General features: G+C 42.9%; 1 protein-coding gene across 1 annotated transcript; it reads left to right on the top strand.

Annotated features, from left to right (window-relative positions):
- Positions 1-334: 334 nt before the first annotated feature.
- Positions 335-11968, top strand: FGB (fibrinogen beta chain). Its single transcript, XM_040419886.1, has 10 exons — positions 335-358; positions 2259-2438; positions 2543-2560; positions 3912-4115; positions 4417-4600; positions 8003-8230; positions 8408-8521; positions 9746-9868; positions 10673-10958; positions 11216-11968. The coding sequence occupies exons 1-10, from the start codon at positions 335-337 to the stop codon at positions 11442-11444; spliced, it is 1590 nt and encodes a 529-aa protein (XP_040275820.1). The 3' UTR covers positions 11445-11968.
- The last annotated feature ends 10372 nt before the right edge of the window (positions 11969-22340 follow it).

Consider the following 22340-nt stretch of genomic DNA (forward strand, 5'->3'; position numbering starts at 1 on the left):
GATTTCCATCCCAGATTTCACCCTTTGCAATGCAGAGAGTAAAATTCACAGAAAATCCATAGCAAAATAAGCAACAAATCTACTGAGATTTTGCCACAGAATTTTAACAGATTTTCCAGCTGCAAATTACATCCTGTGTGAACATACCCTTGAAAGAGTTGTGCCATTAAAATAAATGTATCCCACCCAACAGATATCACTTCTTTATCACTTCCCCAAATACCACCATTTATCAAAACTGCCGTATTCTAAAGTAATTAGCTGACCATTGCATCTGGCAAATTGGTTTTGATATTCAGTTGCTGTTGGTTCTGTCCTGCATTGGAGTCTTGTAATGGAGGACACACAAGTGTCATTGGTAAGTACGAGGGGTGTGGTGTTGTGTCACAAGTCCTGCTGATGTCAGAACACATCAAAGGCTTAATAAAGAGGTGAGGTCAGGTCAGGAAGCAGAGGGCCAGTATCCGGGAAATGGACAGAAGTCAGCACATGGGCAGACAAACAAATACATTGCATCTTTGTAGGGAACTAACAAGCTAGACAACCTAGGCCAACCTGCTCACTATTAAACTGCAGTGGTGAACAAGTGTAATTATAACTGTGCCGTTCCATTCAATTCAGTGGGACTTCTCCTTCCTATTCACTTGAACTGGAGGGAACCATCCCCTTGAAGTGAATGGCACGGCATAGTTGTAATTACACCTGCTCACCATTGCAGTTGCATCCACAAGCAGGTAAACAGTGAAGAGATGACTGCACTCGCACGAGTGCTGCGGTCTCTTCAAACAGCTGATCAGCAGGGGTGTTGGGAGTCGGCCCATCGCCAATCTAATATTGATGACCTATCCTGAGAAGAGGTCATCAATGTAAATAAAACGTACAACCCCTTTAATAAGGGGTATTCCCATCTCAGACAATAGAGGCATATCGCTAGGATATGCCTCCATTGTCTGATAGGTGCGGGTCTCAGAGATGGGACCTGCACCTATCTGTAAACCGAAGCTTAACAGGAAGCCAAAGTGGTGTATAACGCTATATAACGCTTTTCTTTTTGTGGGGAAAAATGATATAGATTTTTTTTACTGCTGTTTGGGGGTACATATAGATGACTTTGTAATTTATATCATTTCTGTAGAATCATTATAGAAAGCAATTTTTTGTTTTTTGTTTTATTATTTTATACTCTTCACACTTTGAACAAATTGAACAAATTCCACTGCAGAAAATGCACCATGTAGCTGCAACTATAATGTATTAATATACTCCTGTATGCTAGTACGTTATCCTATGTGTTATTACCACACGGGCAACATTAGTTTATTGTCTTTTACTGTCTTTTCCATACTTTCTATGTCCCCAAGGCTGACTGCAGAAGGGTCCTGTAGTCTCTGATTCGGTCACTGTGAAACTGGAGCCCTCTTTGATCATGCCACAGCCAGGAGACTGCTCTAATACAAGAGCTGCTAGTACCAGGTAGTTCCTAGAACAGGAATGTACAGAGAAGTGCTCACACCCTCTACTGAGGACCTGCGCCACTAAACAGCAAAAGACAGTAGACGCTTTATTTTTAACATTGTGTAGGGACAGGGATTTTAATATTTTTAATATACTTTATTAGGGAAAGATGTTTGTACTGGAAAACATAGTGTAAGAGTCTTCTTAGCAAAGCTATAAATAAGCTAAAAATTATGGCCATCGATTGGAACAGTTCTTGCTCCACATTTTGGATAGATGCACAGCCGGACATTTCTCTCCCAGTAGACATATAGTATTAAGGATGACAGTATCTCCATTGATAAAGAGTCCTTTTTTCCATTTTAAGAGTGGCCCAGGATTATGGGACTCAAACATCACATTTCTGTATAAATGCTGTCATCCTTGATATTACAAAATAAAATCTCTTTAGTCATACTATAATAGTAACAAAGTAAATTATTGAATTGGTCATTAGAAATTCTCTAAATTAAATGTTAACTATAACTGACCATAAATGTTAGAAATTAATAAGCCTCATAATGATCATCTCTACATCTGCAGCCCTAAGTCAACCAGATACTATTTGCTTATCTGCAAAATTGTTGCATCTGGGATTAAATAAAAGGCTATAGCTTGTCAGTCTTACAAAATATCAGAGTAGATGTTGTGCAATTGACCAACTCCCCTGACACCAGTGTGTCCACCTACACAGGCAAGCTCATAGTTCCCATAAGTGATAGGATTGGTTATCTATTAACTTTACCACAGTCAGTGTGCAATAGAAATCCTATGAGAGCAAACTCAGGGGTCACGTGTCATTACCTGGAGGCTTTATAAAGAGAAGGGTACCTCCAGAGAGGCTATCACAGCTAAGCATGGCTAAATTATTGAGGGTGGCCGTATTACTAGTCCTCTGCACCACAGCAGTGTGGTGCACCAGTGATTATGATGAAGACGATGGGGTAATTATATGGTTGTGACCGAATTATATTTTTGTTGATTGCATTTATTTACCCATGTTTAGGGTGTGTAATTGTATTAACTGTTGTTTTCCTATCATTTGCAGGGGGATGAAGCAGAAAAGGTAATAATGCATTTATTCATTTATTACACAGTTATGTTGTTTCTTACCATTTATTACATGCAACATGCATGTATTTATGTAAAATGTACGTAGAACTGTTTGCTCTTGAATTTTTTTTTTGGTGCTCATATATTTTTTCCTAATGTGGTTTTTACCTATTCAAGACAGTGGAGAATAAGCACTAACAAACACAATATAACACTATGAATTTCATCAGATTTGATCATATGAGCATAATGAAAAGCAGGCATGTCAGGCGACTTGGCAGTAGAGCATCATACATGCATGACAGCGCTGGATCTAAGCTGGCATTGTACACATGCACTTTTGTATCAGAAAACTGGTGAAAGTTTGCTTAACCAGCCACATGTGGCTTAGTATGTGTAGGTAAAAATGTATGTGCTCCCCTGGGTATAGATGCACAACTGCATATGGGATTGAGCACTTCCTGCCTTTTAACACCACGCCATTTTTTGTAGATTGTATATAGATATGCCTGGAGGTATATAAACTCCAAATATAAATGTGCCTGATTCTCATCCGCAGGCCACATTTAGGTGCACCTGTGAGGCCTGGGCCTTATCAGTAAGTCTTGGGTGGGACTCACAGCCTCCTCCCTCCTCCCATTGCAAGCATGACTACATGCTGGAGGTAACTGGGAGACTGCTGTGAGTCAGACCTTACGCTCCTGTAATTCGCCAACTGGCTCCTAGTATTGCCCATATGGCACAGGTAGGTTAGCGTTAGGTCCCGAGCTACTTAAGATACCCTGGTGTTTGAGGGTTTAGTCAGACTTGGTTGTTTGCATCCACAGTAGTGCACCTTTCTTATTAATGTTTATTTCATATAGCTATTTACACCCACACTTTTTTCTATCTTGTGTAAGATGTCTATTTGTGGTACTTGTGGTCCGCTGTGGGCATCCTCCACTGTGCGCATTTTTGCTGGGGATCGCCATTAGCAACGGGCCACAAGTGCAGGATCTGCTTCCCTGGGTATAGATTCACAACTGCATATGGGGTTGAGCACTTCCTGCCTTTTAACACCACGCCATTTTTTGGAGTTTGCATATAAAAATGTATGTGGCCCTTCATACATGTACATATGTATAGTATAGCTTGTACCAATGTGCAGACTTACAATTCTGTTAGCATATTGGAGGAAAATTCCCTATTACTTGTTTTTAGAAAATATTAGTATGTCAAAAAGTTGCAATTTAGTAGTTTCCACAATCTGACATTTCTTGAGATATTGGATATGAATAAAGAGTCTTCAAATGAGGCCCCCTTACTAATGACTGCTACTATTATTATTATTATGTATTTGCACTGATTTTAGAATATTATTCCAGAACACGGAAACATCGGTTGATGCAAGAGGACACAGGCCACTCCCTTCAGGACAAAAACTGCCTCCAACCAGAAAGCCTCCTCCACCACCACTCAGTGGAGGTGGCTACAGAGCACGTCCGACCAAAGCTCCAGCCAAAGGAGAGAAGAAAGGACCCGTAGTGTTTCCTGACAGTGGAGGATGTAAACATCTACAGGATGAGTTGGTAGGAACACCTTATAATGTAAATGGGGCAGAAAAAAAATTGTAGAGGGTCTTTTCTAGCAGAAGAAAAAGAAAACGTAAGGGGAATTACACTCTTTGGCAAGGGCACTGGGAACGTAGAGTGACAGAGAAGAGCCTGGATATCTTGGCGAATCTTTTTAGTGGGTTGAGTTGATGAGAAAAAATCTGACCAAGAATTGTAATTGGATTTTTAATGGAGAAATTCTTCTCCTTGAACCTCAGTTTTAAGTAACTAAAAGTTTTCTGTTATGCATAACAATTCATGCCTTTCATTCTTTCAGGGAGTGTTATGTCCCACTGGTTGTGAATTGCGCACCAATCTTCTAAAACAACAAAGGAATGTCAAAAACTCTGTGGCTAACATTCGTCCCAGGCTGGAGTCACTGTCTCATTCATCAACCAATATTTTCAAGTATGCCTCTATACTTGGAGAAAAATTCAAAGAACGACAGGAACTCAACAAAGGTGGACTTTCTGCCTTCTGTATCTCAACATGTAGTTAATGTGCCAGATAGCTTGCCAATATATATCAGGAAGGATAAATTAAGCAGTAATTTTATGTTTAATGTCATCACTGTATGGTTGTGTCTTAAAGTAGCCTGACTGCTTCTATAGGAACTAGAGAAATCACAACATGTAGAGGATACATTATTATTAGTTTTCACTTTTAGGCCCATAAAAATCCCTAGAAAACCCATACACACCATTGCCATAGTTGCAAATATAATTTCCTTGCCTTTCTACAGGTAAATACCCACCAAGAATTTTCTAAAGCCCTACAATACTGACTTTAATGGACCAGATCAAATAAATGTCCCTACCAATGAAACACTTTTTGAAAAAATAGACATGATAATTATTCTTCATGCACATCATTTGATTTGTTAAAGATAATTTTTACCCAAAATATTAAACATTTTAAAATGGTGACCATAAGACCATGGCAATGAGTAAAGATGTTATCATTAATCAACTCTTTTACATGTTCTTTCTAATATACCCATTTTTTGTGGGGGTCTTGTGGAAATCCTCTTTAAAGAGGTACTCCAGGAACAAAACAAAAAAAAAAAAATACTTAAATGTTATTTTATAATAAATATATTCACAAATATCTTTCATTACTTAGAATGGCTTGTTTTGTCTAGGGAGTAAGCATTAGGAGAAATAAAATAGCCACCGTCCTATAAGTACACACAAAACCTTATCACGCAGGAGGACAAGTTACTTCACCACAATGAGCTATAGTGCTGCCTCATCCTCCTCTCTGATCTGCTTGTCAGGAATCATGAATATAGGTGAATCTCTGTGGGAATGGAGATGATGAGGAGACATGAGAGGAGGTGAGGTGTCCTGTCCTGTCTGTCCTCTGTGTACCTCATGTTTCCTCATGAATTTAATTCCCCAGAGATTCAGCTAAAGTTCTTATCATCTGTATTCAGGATCGGAATCCCTGACAAGTAGAGAGGAGGATGAGGATGAGGCAGCTCTTTACTTCAGTGATGTAAAGTAACTTGTCCTCATGTGTGATCAGGACAGGTTTTGTATGAACTAATGGGACAGCGGCCATTTTGTTTCCCCTGATGATTGCCCCCCCCCCAGACAAAACTAGCCATTATAAATAATGAAAGGTATTTGAGAATATATTTCTAATAAAGTAATATTTAGGTATTTTCATTTTTTTAATTCCCGGAGAACCCCTTTAAGGATCATTTTTAAAGTAAACCTGTCAAATTGAAAATATAGTCCAGTCTGTAGTTTGCGTTTATAGAGCAGATATAGCAGGAAACGGTGGGTAAATTGATATAATTTTGTTAGAAAAGTTCCAGGATTACTTGTTTATTATTTTACATTTTTACTGTTGGCTTAGGAGTCCAGTGAGCGGTCCTATCAGTGATTGGCAGCTATATATGTATACTAGGACTATTTTTGTATGTCTGCACACTTATACAGAGAAGCCAGTCCATCACCGAGTAGGACCACCCACATGGTTCCTAAACCCAGAAAGAACAGAGAGTATTGGAACTTTATCTCACTCTTCCTGCTCTATAAAATGCACTACATTTTCAATGTGACAGGTTAGCTTTAAAGGGGTTATCCCATGACTAATGTAAAAAATTTAAATCATAAATCATATAGTGCATGACAACCTTTTTCTAACAAAGCTACAACCAGCCCTGTACCTCACATGGATCCAGAGATCTCCCCATTCATTACTCTGCTAGATTTATATCAAGCTGACAGCTCAGGGAAGTGTCTTTCCTGCTGCAGTTAAGGGGGCGTGTCCATGCTCTCCCTATCACAGCTCAGGAGGCAGTTGAAGGATGAAATTGAGCATGTGGGGCCATCTCAGTGAGCAGGTCGAAGAAATAAGAAAAAAACTAAACAGCAGGTGGCACTATACATATACATTTTATTGATTAACTCAGTGGCTATGCCAAATTTTTTATTACATGCAATTACAAAAGTATTCAGATCCAGGTAATGGTTTAAAAAATTGTAGAATATTTTTCGTGGGACAACCCCTTTAGGTCTACAACTAGCTAACTCATCCTATACAATTAAGTTGGTAGTTGTGAAAGAATATAGCCAAGCTTGTTGGTTCCCCAGTTGCAGTTATTTCAGATTACTTAAAGGGGTTGTCTCATTTCAGTCAGTGGCATTTATTATGTATAGAAAGTTAATACACAGCACTTACTAATGTATTGTGATTGTCCATATTGCCTCCTTTGCTGTCTGGATTCATTTTTTCATCACATTATACACTGGTCGCTTCCATGGTTACAAGTATCACCCTGCAATCCATCAGTAGTGGTTGTGCTTGCACTCTATAGGAAAAAGCGCAGGCGTCTCTGATGGCCAGGACCGTGGGAGCGCACATAGGCTAGTGCTTTTTCCTATAGTGTGTAAGCAGGGTGGTCGTAACCATGGAAGTGAGCAGTATATAATGTAATGGAAAAATGTTTCCAGCCAGAATAGGAAGCAATATGGATAATAACAATACATTAGTAAGTTGCTTGTATTAACCTCCTCTAGATAATAAAATCTATTTGCCGAAGTGAGACAACCCCTTTAAGGCCTTTTTACTCGGGGTGAAAGTTGGGGCAATTATAGTGAAGGAACACTCCATTATTGTTTCTGGGCAGCAGAACCTTGTCTTGTGTAAACAGGAATTTGCTGCCCAGAAACAATTAAACTGTATGGGAAAGAACAATTGATCTGCATACAGCAGAGGTGATTGCTGCATGTAAATGTAGTTCTCACCCCGCTGATCAGCAGGCAGTTATCTGGAAAAACTGTTTGTTCCCTATAATTGCCTGCTTGGTTGGCCTGTGTAAAGAGGTCCTTAGACCTTAATTTGAAATATTTGTGGGGTAAATGTTGCGTGACAACCACATAATGTGGATAAATAAGTGCTTCCATAGCACCCAGACTGTCAGGCATGCTGTATTAGCAATGCACATTCAATAGTGAAGCTGGAAGCATTTTGGCAACAGTTAAACCATACTGTCCTAATCTTAGACTGTGAGATTAATCAGATTTTTCTAAAAAGAATATCAAAATTTGAGAAAATATTACTTTGCATGATCTTACCCTACAAATCACAGGTATCATAGCTGTCTCTTTAAAAATGTAGGATATATCACAGAGTTAGAATACAGAAGATACTATTAATACCCATTTTACTAAACTAATATACAGTATATAGCATTTCTGTGGGTTGCTTTAAAGCTTAGCATATATATTTATTAGTTTGTGCCAGATGTGCTATCCATGTGAATGGATTCTTTAAATCTCTCTGCTGTCTGTTGAATCACTATGGACATGTATGAAGATACATCATGTAAATCATAAATGTTTCCTTTTCAGAAAATGAGAATCTTATTAATGAATACAGTATAGATCTGGAGGAACACTACACTTATATCAAGGAAAATGTGGATAACAATATTCCATCCAACATCCGCATCCTCCGCCAAGTGTTAGAGAATCTGAGATCCAAAATCCAGAAACTAGAAACCACAATTTCCTTCCAGGTGGAGAACTGCCGAACTCCATGTGTTACAAGTTGCAACATTCCAGTGGTATCTGGCAAAGGTAATGTCCTGTCACATTCATATCCAGCTGTTGAAACAATGCAAGATTGAGTACTTCAGATGAGCAAAACAGAGTCCTGTAACTCATCGGCATGATTACTTTACTAAGGTCTACATGAATTTTTTACGTTCCTGTCCTTGCTGATCACCAGCCAATTAATTTCATATATACTTACAGAGTGCGAAGAAATCTACAGGAAAGGTGGGGAGACATCAGAGATGTATCTCATACAGCCAGATGCATTCTTCAGGCCATACAAAGTTTACTGTGATATGACCACACAAGATGGCGGTAAGCATGCCAGTAATACAGTAAGTTCTACAAATGGTAGATGGCCACAAAGGAAAACTTTTGAACAGTTCAGGCCTAACTTGCAGGTGGCGTTTCCTCAAGGAAGACCGAAAAACTATTGAATTCATATTGCATTTTCCATAAAATTGTGAACAGCTCTCCTTCTGAGCAAAGCATTTTATTAGTGGCCATTATTGATAACACTTGGTAAATAGTGACAATTAGGGCTCATTTACATGGGCTAATACACAAGGCAATGGTTTGGAACTAACAGTTCATTCCCAATCATTGCTTGTTTATATTGCTGCATTTACATGCAGCAATTGCCCCCTCTGTATGGGAATGAATGATCATTACTACGGTCATTTATCCCCATACAGTTCTACGGTTTGTTGGGAGCCCCATCCTGTTTACACAGGGCGATGTGCCTGGAAAATGATGTTTTTATGTGCTGCATATATGATTGTATGTCGTGACAAATGAGTGTTTGATCATTTGTCGGGTGATCGGCAGCAGATTTACATTGGGCTGTTATCAGGAACTACCTTTTTTTTTTTGAATGTTCACACCTAATAATTAGCCCTAATCTGCCCATGTAATCGGGCCCTTTGTCTAGTAAGAGAGCGTTCACATCACCGTTTATTTTTCCATTCTTCTGATCTGACAGAAGAACAGAGAAATAAAAAAAAAAACAGATCCTATAAAAAAACAGATCCTTAAAAAAAAAAAAAAAAGATCCTTAAAAAAAAAACAGATCCTGTGAAAAAAACGGATCCTGTGCCTCCATTATGCACATTTGGCAACCATTTTAGCCATTTCCGCCTGAGATACGATTTGTAGACGAAAAAAAAGTCCTGCATGCAGGACCTTTTTTTTTCGTCTGTAAAAACGGATCTCAGGCAGAAGTGGCTAAAACGGGTGCCAACTTTTTTTTATAGGATTTGATTTTTTTTTCTTTATTTTTCTGTTCTTCCGATGGATCAGAAAAACTGAAAAATAACGGTGATGTGAACTGTCCCTAATCTATTCAGTCTCATAACCTATCTAGTCATGAGTTTAAGATAGATATATGATGAATGACTTCTTGCATAGGATACTGGGGGTGATTTCCAGCATCCCTTTTTAGATGTGATTGACAAAATTGTTTCGTTTAGATATTAATTAAAGGATCCTATGCTAGCAGCTTGGATGTGGTGTAAACTTGATTTACTGATCCATTTTTAGGATGGACAGTAATCCAGAACAGACAAGATGGCAGCGTTAACTTTGGAAGAACATGGGACAGCTATAAGAATGGATTTGGAAATGTTGCTTTCAATGGAGGAAAAGGAATCTGCGATACTCCAGGTACATTTTAGTTACATGTGTATTATGGGCTATGGTCACGGAACGCCCAAAAGAACAAACTACACAGTGGTAGTCAGTAAATTCCTTTAATTCCAGTGGAGAGTAAATCTGGGCCTTTTGAGAAAGTATTGTGCTCCTTCTCCTCCAGGCCGGCGATGCTTCGCTGGGTTCCCTTGATGTAAACATCAGGTTTGGCATTGCCTGCAGCCAATCACTGGCCATGGCCGTGACTGGCTCCCCTTTTGTCATGACCTCTTGTCACATGATACAAAGGGATCTGGTCTTTGCCGCGACCAGTGATTGACTGCGGCAAAGTCAAACCAGATGTGTACAGCGAGGTTGCCTAGCAGAGCATCGCAGGCCTGGAGGAGAAGGAGCGGGGAGCCACCTCCGGGTAGCAGGTAAGTAATCTTTCCTTTACAGGTCTTGCCAAAAAAAACAATTCTTGAACAACCCCTTTAAGGATTTAGAAAGCCAGTCTCTGATGAACGTTTATTTCCATATTAGAGAAATCCTTATGTATTATTGCCTATATTTTTGCTTATATATTAATGTTGCATTGTCATAAGAGTAGGAGGACTCCAATTCTCCACTGGTTCAGCCTTTTAGCAGAATACAAGCAGATTTTTGACACCACTGAATTAATAAAGGCTTCATTCTTCTGAGGGTTCATTGCAGGGCAGCAATGCTTCTTTAATACATGGAAAACCCGTATATTCAATTTTGGGAAATGGTGTCAGAATATCTGAAAGAGCTCCATGCAATTTCTATAATCAGAATGTAACAGTGTCTGACTTTCTCCAGGTGAATATTGGCTCGGTAATGAGAGAATTAGCCAGATTACTAACCTAGGACCCACCGAAGCTTTGATTGAAATGGAAGACTGGGACAGCAACAAAGTTTCAGCCAAGTATACTAGTTTCACTGTGCAAAATGAAGCAAACAAATATCAGCTTTCTGTGAGTGGCTACAAGGGTACTGCCGGAAATGCTCTCATGGAAGGGGCTTCAGAACTTAGAGGAGAAAACAGAACCATGACAATACACAATGGCATGTTCTTCAGTACTCATGACAGAGACAATGACGGATGGTACGTATGGAACTTTCTCCTTTCTTAAATCCTCATTTGCCCAAAGTCACATTCTTCCTATAGATGTATACCTTAGATAGTGGTTGCAATTGCACCTCATGAATCTAACTTGTGTACTGCAATTTTTTAACAACAGTATGGGTTGCTCTATGGGACACAAGGAAACAAAACACACAAATCTACATGACAGTGTCTCCTCTATCTAGAAATTCTGATATTACTGTTTTCATACATTGAAAGCCATGTTTTATTTCCAGGTTGCATGCAGATCCAAACAAACAGTGCGCCAAAGAAGATGGTGGTGGTTGGTGGTACAACAGATGCCACTCTGCTAATCCTAATGGCAGATATTACTGGGGTGGATATTACACATATGATATGGCAAAACATGGTACAGATGATGGTGTTGTATGGATGAACTGGAAGAAATCCTGGTATTCAATGATGAAGATGAGCATAAAAATCCGCCCGTTCTTCAGCAATTAAAAACATGTCATATGGTGCCTGAAACAGCAAGACATCAACACAGCAGTCTGAGCCAAAGTACATCATCCAACACGTGGAACACTTCAGGTCATCTGTCAGGATGACTCTATGCATTGTTCTAGAGTCATGTATTAGAAAGCAACTAAGTAGATGTAATGTATGAGCCAAAACATCCAACACCCAGGGTCATCATCCCACAATGCTCTCCTTAACAGTAAAAATAAAGAAGGCATATAAGAAGTCTGTTAACATTTTACACCACAATCCAAACTCAAAATGCTTGATGCAGTCCTTCAGTGAGTGTTATAATGGCAACAATTTGCCGACATTTCCTTTTTTCTTATTTATGACTGATTATATGATTTTCTATCTAGCTGTTAGTAAATCAACTAGCGGTTGCCCACTGTGGCTACGACAAACAAATGACCATATTGAGGACCAGGTTGATCACTGAAACATGTTGTTATGGTGATGTCACTTAAAAGCTGTGTAACAATAAAGAAGCTGAAGTATTGTCTACAGTGGTTGATTTCTCATGTTTTTTTGTTACAGAAACACATGAATATTGTTTGATATTGACATTTTTCTATTATTTTTTTTAATGGCATGAACATTTTTGCAGAAGTGTCAGCAGGAAGTGAAGCAATTTTGGTTGCCAATTTTGTATTAGCTTTAATGAGTCTGAAGAAAAAAAGGTTAGCACTTTAAAGGGTTTTTCTGAGATTTTGATACTGATGACCTATCCTCAGGATAGGTTATCAGTATGTGATCAGTAAGGGTCCGACACCTGGAACCCCAGCGATCAGCTGTTTGAGTCTGAGTGTGATACCAAGCACAGCCGCTATACAATGTACGGAAATGTGCTTGGTAAGCTGAGAGAAGGCCGCAGCGCTCAAAGGAGCATCGGTTCCTTCTCAAATAGCTGATCGTTGGGGGTCCCGGGTGTTGGAACCCCACTGATCAGATACTGATGGCCTATCCTGAGGATAGGTCATCAGTATAAAAATCTCGGAAAACACTTTTAATGATAAAACATCTTGATATAACAGCGAAACCTTAAATTTTTGAGAAGTTAAATAAAAAGAGACAACCGATATGGCTGTACTTTCTGTTTTCACTTTTGAAAAATGGCCGCCTCAACTAAGTAGAAAAATGTTAACATCTCTAGAAGAAAATAAACTATAATTAAGAAATGGCAAATTTATGTGTGTATATATATATATATATATATATATATATATATATATACATACACTCGCCTAAAGAATTATTAGGAACACCTGTTCTTTTTCTCATTAATGCAATTATCTAGTCAACCAATCACATGGCAGTTGCTTCAATGCATTTAGGGGGGTGGTCCTGGTCAAGACAATCTCCTGAACTCCAAACTGAATGTCAGAATGGGAAAGAAAGGTGATTTAAGCAATTTTGAGCGTGGCATAGTTGTTGGTGGCAGACGGACCGGTCTGAGTATTTCACAATCTGCTCAGTTACTGGGATTTTCACGCACAACCATTTCTAGGGTTTACAAAGAATGGTGTGAAAAAGGGAAAAACATCCAGTATGCGGCAGTCCTGTGGGCAAAAATGCCTTGTGGATGCTAGAGGTCAGAGGAGAATGGGCCGACTGATTCAAGCTGATAGAAGAGCAACGTTGACTGAAATAACCACTCGTTGCAACCGAGGTATGCAGCAAAGCATTTGTGAAGCCACAACACGCACAACCTTGAGGCGGATGGGCCACAACAGCAGAAGACCCCACCGGGTACCACTCATCTCCACTACAAATAGGAAAAAGAGGCTACAATTTGCACAAGCTCACCGAAATTGGACTATTATAAAATGTTGCCTGGTCTGATGAGTCTCGATTTCTGTTGAGACATTCAAATGGTAGAGTCCGAATTTGGCGTAAACAGAATGAGAACATGTATCCATCCTCTGATGGCTACTTCCAGCAGGATAATGCACCATGTCACAAAGCTCGAATCATTTCAAATTGGTTTCTTGAACATGACAATGAATTCACTGTACTAAAATGGCCCCCACAGTCACCAGATCTCAACCCAATAGAGCAACTTTGGGATGTGGTGGAACGGGAGCTTCGTGCCCTTGATGTGCATCCCTCAAATCTCCATCAACTGCAAGATGCTATCCTATCAATATGGGCCAACATTTCTAAAGAATGCTATCAGCACCTTGTTGAATCAATGCCACGTAGAATTAAGGCAGTTCTGAAGGCAAAAGGGGGTCCAACACCGTATTAGTATGGTGTTCCTAATAATTCTTTAGGTGAGTGTATATATATATATAGAAAAAAGAGGATTCGGCTGCACCAGTAAACTGGCTCAGGTGCAACGTCCAAGGGAATAAGCTTCTCACCCTTAATATAGCATGAAATTGGACAGCACTCCAAGACTCGAAAAAAACGTGATGTCTTCATGCGTATATATATATATATATATATATATATATATATATATATATATATATATACACAGGTAAAACTCAAAAAATTTGAATATAGTGCAAAAGTCCATTTATTTCAGTAATGCAAATTAAAAGGAATTGCATTAATGCAGCTTAAAATTAGAATTTTGTTAAAAGGTTCAATATTTTAGGCTCAAAGTGTCACACTCTAGTCAGCTAATTAATCCATATCCCCTGAGCAAAGGGTACCTCAAAATTGTGACTTTGAGGTTTCATAAACTATAAGCCATAATCATCCAAATTATAACAAATAAAGGCTTGAAATATCTTGCTTTGCATGTAATGAGTCTATCTCATATGTTAGTTTCACCTTTTAAGTTGCATTACTGAAATAAATGAACTTCACCTGTGTGTATATATATATATATATATATATATATATATATATATTTGTGGTCAGGGCGACGGCCCCTGGACGTAGGAACTAGAGCTAACCTCAGGCTGGGAAATGCCGGGAGCCCGTAGCGAGGATAGGCCTAAAAGGGGGCCTATCCTTAAGGAAGAGCTAAGAAAAGGGAAGGGAGGGAGGGGTACCTGGCCGCACGTCCCGTCTCCTGGCCTGCGTGGGGGTTAATAAAGCCAAGGGGCGTGGCCTCTGCCCCTCCCACAAATACAGGCTGCACGGCAGCCTTAACTACTTGTGGTGAGGGCGACGGCCCCTGGACGTAGGAACTAGAGCTAACCTCAGGCTGGGAAATGCCGGGAGCCCGTAGCGAGGATAGGCCTAAAAGGGGCCAAAAAGGAGACCCAACCATACCATCCAACACTCATTGCACCGTACAGGGCAAGTGAACAGAAAGCATCACGGAACTCCGATCGGAGGATTTGGACCATATCTGGAGAACACGACACCTCCAACGTCCCATGCACTTGATAACCTGAGGAGGCATCTGGTGCTTAGACACCGCCTCAGAACGAAAGGAGTGAAGCAGACCCTGTTTGGAGTAAATATACACCTACCATTACGACACCCGTTTTGAACGAAAAGACCCTTCACGATGGAGGTGCGGGATATACCGCCTTATATCACAGTGACTCCCATCTACCTTACCTCCTTGTCATGTGTACCGCCACACCGTTCTTGAAGCTGGTTAAATGCTGATGCAATTGAAAGAGTGTATGGAACCAGGACCAGTTTACTCCTATGTTGACTAACAGATGACCATATACGAGAAGGTCTGAATCCTGAGAGCTGCAGACTGAAACAAACAATGGTGAAACGGTTGGAAGTGCCTAGATCAGGCATCCCAAACCGCGGCCCCTCCGCTGCCGCAACCACAACCCCCACAACGCCCTGCTGCAGGCAGATACCTGCAGGCTGTCCGGGCACCGCGGGAGCCACAACCCCGCAACAGCCGGAGGGCCGCAGCCCACGACCCCCGGCCCAGATGAACCCCAACCATCCACCAAGGGCCCCGATCGGGCACCATCTGTTCCTGGTGGCAAAATACTTACCTCTACTTATTCCCCAGGCCACACTTCCTAATGAGGGCCAAAAAAGTCAGAACATGGTGCCTGTTGTCCTACTGAAGTAGCAAACTCAGTGAAGTGTAAACCCACCAGGCCTGGGGAACCATCCACAGAAATATATGGCTATTACGATCAATGAGCTAATGTGCCTGTACTAAGGACAGGACGTACCTCAATACCTGCAGTTGTGACAGAAAATGCTTAAGGTCGCGATAAACTATGTATGCTGCGCCTGTAGTCGTGATAGGACTTGTCGTGTCAGGCGACACGACAGACTTCGTAAACTTGCGCCTTATTACTGTACCTCCAACTGGAAGATGGACCGATACCCAGGACTTAGGCCGGACACCAACACCCTCAGCCCGAGTTTATAGATGAAGTAAGCATGCCTGGGAGAAGATGATGTCCGCAAAGGCAGGCTTGGAATGACTGTTTACAAAGAAAACAATGAAACCCAACAACCTAGAAAATAAAAGAGTCAGAGAAAACAATAACGAGAGTGGGACTCTAATGGCACAAGCCACACGTGCGAGCCACCCCAAGAAAATTGTATTGCGAGCCACAGGTGACCGAGCCATGCGAGCGGGACTGAGGACAGAAAAGACATGGAACTTACTTGTTATGGGACCACGCAGCCGGCCTCGACTGGCGTTGTGTGTGTATCAGGGCCGGATTAAGAGCATCATGGGCCTGGTGCTGAGGATTTTGCTGGGCCTTTTTATGGAACTGCACTCAGTGTCTTAATTACATATATATTTTATCGATACCATTAAAGTATTTTGTTCCTGCAACTACCCCTTCATTTGGCGTCTATCTTGGCAACATGGAGGGGGACCACGGGTGGGGGCACCCTCAGGGCACTATAGTGTCAGGAAAACCGCTTTGTTTTCCTGACACTATAGTGATCATTTAACATGACTATGAAGATTACTGTTTCCTAGCTGCTGTGGACTGTGGACAACAGCAGCTAGAAACAGTAATTTTCATAGAGCTGTGTTATGATTTATGGACACAGCACTCAGCATGCTTAGCCAGTCAGATAGAAGGCTGGCTAAGCATGCTGAGAGCTGTGTCTAAATAACATAACACATTAAAGGGATTCTGTCACCAGGTTTCACCCCTGTCAGCTAAAAATATGCTGATGTTCAGGGCGTCTTCACGATTCCTAATGTGGGCTTATAAATGTCATCTGTGGACTTATTTAGCTAAAAAACAGCTTTTACTAACCTGTCAGTCAAACAAATAAGGTGCCCAAGGGGATGTTAATGGATGCAAGGTGCCGGCCGCACCCGCCGCCGTTCGTGCCCAGCGCCGCCTTTCCAGACTTCTGCGCCGCCTCCTAATCCTCTGTGGCCTCTCGCTCTCCCTCCCTCCCCCCTCCTCCTGCTGTAAGATCTCGCGCATACAGGGGTTGAGCGAAGTGCCGGCGCATGCGCACTTCGCTGTAAGAAGCCAAATGGAGAAGGCAGAGCCCTGTGCGCAAGCGCGAGATCTTACAGCAGAAGGAGGGGGGAGGGAGGGAGAGCGAGAGGCGGCACAGAGGATTAGGAGGCGGCGCAGAAGTCCGGAAAGGCGGCGCTGGGCACGAACGACGGCGGGTGCGGCCGGCACCTTGCATCCATTAACATTCCCTTGGGCACCTTATTTGTTTGACTGACAGGTTAGTAATAGCTGTTTTTTAGCTAAATAAGCCCACAGATGACATTTATAAGCCCACATTAGGAATCGTAAAGACGCCCTGAACATCAGCATATTTTTAGCTGACAGGGGTAAAACCTGGTGACAGAATCCCTTTAAAGAAATTACTGTTTCTAGTGCTTCTTGAGAGTCACAGTTCAGAAACAGCCTGTGGACTGTGACTCTCAAGATGCAAAGCCAGACAGAAGGCTGGCTAAGCATGCTGAGAGCTGTGTCCATAAATCATAACAGCACTATGATTGCCCTCCCTTCCAACTGGATGAGTTTATCTGATACCTGCCCTGCTCCAGAAGCTGCTGCTGTCTCGCGGGCTGGTGTGGCTGAGCGCTGTGGGCCGTGTGCTGGTCGAAACTGCTGAGCAGGTTGTACACAGCGCAGCGTGCAGGAGGGATAACCGCGGGCGCACTGAGGTCATATCCGGCGGGCCGGCATTACAGGAACCGCACCAGCTGCTCTGACGTCCTGCCGCCGGATATCCTGTGACGTATATCCGGCGGCAGGACGTCAGAGCAGCTGGTGCTGTTCCTGTAATTCCGCGGCCCGCCGGATATGACCTCAGTAGTGATGGGAAGTTCGGATCTTTCAGATGAATCGGTTCATTTGAATCAGCTCATTCAAATGAACCGATTCATGAATCGGATCTTCGGTTCACTTGCTGAGTCACTGACTGCTGAGCTGACTCGCAAGTGAACCGAAGACTCTAGGTGCCGATGCGCATGCGCAGATGCTATCCATCCGATTCACTTGCTGCTGCTGACTCAGTCGGCTCTTCAGCTCTCTAATGAGTGAGTCAGGATCAGGAAGAGTGATTGATTATAGTGATAGTGAAGGGAAGCTGAGGCTGACGCCGGACAGGAGGACTCAGGACAGGACTCAGGAGCTGTCACTGTGGTGTGCATTGTTGTCTGTTGTGCATTGTTACCCACAGTGACAACAGTCTGACACTGACAGTAGTACAACGAACCAAGTAAAGTGAAATGTGAATGCAGCACAGGGAAAACTATGTGCTGAATTGATAACAGTATTACAGTAACACAGTCACTGGCTGATAATAAAATAGTCCCCACTTAACAGAATCCATAAAGGAGATGTGAACCCACCCTTAGTTATATAGCTACTGAATGAGATGCCTTTAACATATATATCTCCTGAGAAGCCAATTTGATCCTAAAGGGTTAATTCAACCTGTAATCTAAACTCTGTGTCATCTGTCACTTCTCTTATCTCTCTGCTCCTGTCCCTTAATCTTATCACTGCTGCAACAAAAGCAGCCGAGAGCCTCAGTGTAACCTGTTCTAGAGTCTGACTCACGGCTCTTTTAACTCAAAGAATCGAATGAGTCTCTAACTAAGTCGGATCTTTAGATGCTTTTAACTTGTGACTCATTCGTTTCATTCCTATTCTTAGACTCCCTGTACTGTGTGACTCAGACGACTCAGAGCTGCTAGTGCTTGCCTTGCCTCAGCTCTGATTGGTTGGTGGGCGGGGAGGGAAGGGGCTGGCAGAAGCAGCTTCCACTCTAGGATCATATTACGCTCCTCCCGAGTCCCTCCCTCAGGCTCCCTGCTGCCAGAGTGAGGTGAGCGTCTCTGCATTGTCTGTGCGCTATGTGACTGACAGTCAGGTGAATTGACACCTCCGGTTCAGTGAACTGAATCGATTCAAATGAACGATTCGTTCATGAACCGGACATCACTAGACCTCAGTGCGCCCGCGGTTATCCCTCCTGCACGCTGCGCTGTGTACAACAGAGGACTTTTAGCGCGGGCCGCTCCCAACGGCCTTTTGGCTGGCGGATGGGCCTATTTTATGGTAGGGGCCTGGAGCTGCAGCTCCATCAGCCCCTACGTTAATCCGGCCCTGGTGTGTATATATTTTTATTTTTTTATTTTTTTTTATTTTAATTTTTTGAGAAGCCATACGTGAGACTCAAGTGGCGGAGCCCTGCGTGAGAGACTCTAATGGCAAAACACATGTGTAACCTTAAAAGGGGGAAGCCAAGCGTGAGAGACTAATGGCGGAGTCATATGTGTAAAAACTAACACGGAGAAGCCATGCGTGGGACACTAACGGCGGAGACATATGTGTAACACTAAAACGAAGCCATGCGTGGGAGACTAACGGCGGAGTCATACGTGTAAGACTAAATGGAGAAGCCATGCGTGAGAGACTCTAACGGCGGAGTCATATGTAACACTCAAAAGGAAAAGCCACACGTGAGAGACTCTAATGGCGGAGGCATATGTACCCTTAATGGGAGAAGCCATACGTGAGAGACTCTAATGGCGGAGTCATATGTGACGCTAACAAGGGAGAAGCCATGCGTGAGAGACTCTAATGGCGGAGTTATATGTAACACTAAAAAGGGGGAAGCCATACGTGAGAGACTCTAATGGCAAAGCCATGCGTGAGAGACTCTAATGGCGGAGTCATATGAAACACTAAAGGGAGAAGCCATACGTGAGATATTCCAATGGCGGAGTCATACGTGACACTAAAAGGGGGAAGCCATGCGTGAGAGACTCTAATGGCACCGCCATACGTGAGAGACTCTAATGGCGGAGTTATATGTAACACTAAAAAGGGGGAAGCCATATGTGAGAGACTCTAATGGCCAAGCCATGCGTGAGAGACTCTAATGGCGGAGTCATATGAAACACTAAAGGGAGAAGCCATACGTGAGATATTCCAATGGCGGAGTCATACGTGACACTAAAAGGGGGAAGCCATGCGTGAGAGACTCTAATGGCAAAGCCATGCGTGAGAGACTCTAATGGCGGAGTTATATGTAACACTAAAAAGGGAGAAGCCATACGTGAGACTCAAATGGCTAAGCCATGCGTGAGAGACCCTAATGGCGGAGTCATATGGCGGCTTAATTACCCTCTTAATTAATTAACAACAACTATGCCGCACCCGTATGACTTGGGAACTCGCATAACCATGATCCTCTCCGACAATGACCTAGGACGCTAACCAGCCTACAACCATATTGCCCCCCCCCCCCGAACAACATGAAGAACGAACACCGGGCCCCTGAGGCCCCCCGAAGCCAAGGGATCGACCCGGAAGACCTTACCGTGATGATAAGTAATTAAACGTGAGCCCGACCTAAAGGCAAATACATAGACATTAGTGATCCGAACCACTTGCATGAATGAAACATTAACCAACCGTGAAATTGAAACAGATGGGAGAAAAACCAGAGCCAGAGGCATTGCAGTTAGCTAAGAAAAACCCCTAGCCGTGACCAACACATGAACAACTGTAAAACATAGTAGGAACTTACTCCTCTCGGCCCACTGTCCGCTAGGGAGCTATTTGGTTAACTGGGGCGGGAGATCCAACTGCGTGAATGTGAACCAGCAGTAAAGGAGATCAGTCTGCGTAACCCACCACTGAGGAAAGAAACTCAAGCCTGAAGAAGCAGCTATGTTTAACGGAAGAGCAGAATTAGAGCGGTGCGCTGATAGCCCTAGCAAGAATACTGAGTAACCATGATGTAGAAATGAAAGAATGCAGCTTAATGTGGAACCAGAGTAGAACACATGACGCAAGAACAAGTGGGTAAATGCAGCTCTGGATGTGAGAGGTGCCTAAAACATGGTACGGGCACAGCTCTGAGTATGAGCATGAGGAGCATGGTATAACGCAGCTGTATGAATGCAAGCTGAAGGGAACAGAGTATTAATGCAATGCAACCGCGACCGCTGCTCTAGAAGTGAATGGCGTATAGGACAAAAATGTAAAAGCAGACACACGGCTGTAGCTTGACGGTAACAATCCTAACCACGATCGTCTGACCATGGAGCCCAACTCCCTTCGCCCAGAGCGCTACCAGTCACGGACCGTGGAACCAAGTCCGATCCTACCGTGAATGTAAGCACATGATCCGAGTGAGAACTGCCACCATGAATTCATGTCTAGGTTCCCTGACGTGTGTCATATTTCCACGACCCGCCAATTCAACTAAATGTGGTGTTTAGGAAGTATACTGAATATACCTGTGTCTTAACTGCCCAACATTGCCCTATGGGAACTAATAGCAGATCTATGTGGTATGCAGGTAGACAGTGGCATACGTTTGAGCGAATATGCACGTGAATAAGCTAAAATCCCCGACACAATATCATGCCCCCATTAGATTTGCAAGAGGTTGTGTTCAGTAATGTAGAGCACCTACAACAATAATACACATCTGTGGAACACTGGGTAAATGGGTGACAGCTCCCATGAAACCAGGCCCGAGCCTAGGAATGTGCCCGTGCTGGTGTACCTGCGCCTCTGTACGTGCGACTGCAGACCCCCCGGCCGGCTGCGGGGTAACCAATACCGTACGAGGCCCAGGACTGCCAAGTAGGCATGCAAACGTCACATATTTGGCCACAATTGAAGCGAGACTGGAACAGTGAGTGGGGAACCACAGAATGTCCCCCAATGATGATCAGCAACGTGCCTGATGGAAACAGTGGAAACATAAACAAAAGGTAAGGTTTTTTTTTTTTGTTTTTTTTTAAATACGGAAGTGATTTATCTATGTCACTGTCTGGTACACGACCATGGACTATGGGTCATATTTAAAACAATACATATTGGACTTGGGGATAGCTGTGACCTCACTGTAGGAGTAATGTATTATTCCCCTATACTGCCGTATATGGATCCCATGATTGTACTATTTAATCACTGCCCACTAAAATTTACCTTGACCCGAGCCTAATATATTCTGATAGAGCATACCTGTATCTTTTTAGCCTATACCATCCCATATATGTACGGTATTTATCATAGGATGTACCTGTGGCTTGCAGGATGCATACATGAATGACACATGGTTTGATATGCTAAGAATCGAATTCGGGGGGCGCTGTCCTCGATGCCGGATATATGTACATAACTATACTTGTGGTCCGGGCGGAAACAACATTTGTGGGCGGGGTTCTCAACACGGGGCGAGCGTTACCAGGGGCGGAGCCGCCGAGCGTGCCTAGCAACCGGCACACGCGGCCGCTCCCGGAACACACGCCCGCACGCCATCGGCCTGCCTCATGGAGGCCTGCCGGGCCACGGCATACCCCCCAACGAGACCCCCGGCCGGTGGCAGAGTTATAACACACAATGAGAGCGTAACCAGGGGCGGAGCCGCCGGCGTGCCTAGCAACCGGCACCCGCGGCCGCCCCCGGAACACACGCCTGCCCGCAACTTGCCTGGCCGCCCGGCCTGACCAGGAGGTGAGCGGAG

The sequence above is a fragment of the Bufo bufo genome, chromosome 2, assembly GCF_905171765.1.
Source record: "Bufo bufo chromosome 2, aBufBuf1.1, whole genome shotgun sequence".
Lineage (NCBI taxonomy): Eukaryota > Metazoa > Chordata > Amphibia > Anura > Bufonidae > Bufo > Bufo bufo.

Excerpts from the sequence above, each read along its gene's own strand:
- FGB (XM_040419886.1), top strand. The coding sequence starts at position 335 with ATGGAGGACACACAAGTGTCATTG. Across the intron at positions 4,116-4,416 it reads AACATCTACAGGATGAGTTG|GGAGTGTTATGTCCCACTGG; the intron begins GTAGGAACACCT and ends TCATTCTTTCAG. Across the intron at positions 9,869-10,672 it reads AGGAATCTGCGATACTCCAG|GTGAATATTGGCTCGGTAAT; the intron begins GTACATTTTAGT and ends GACTTTCTCCAG.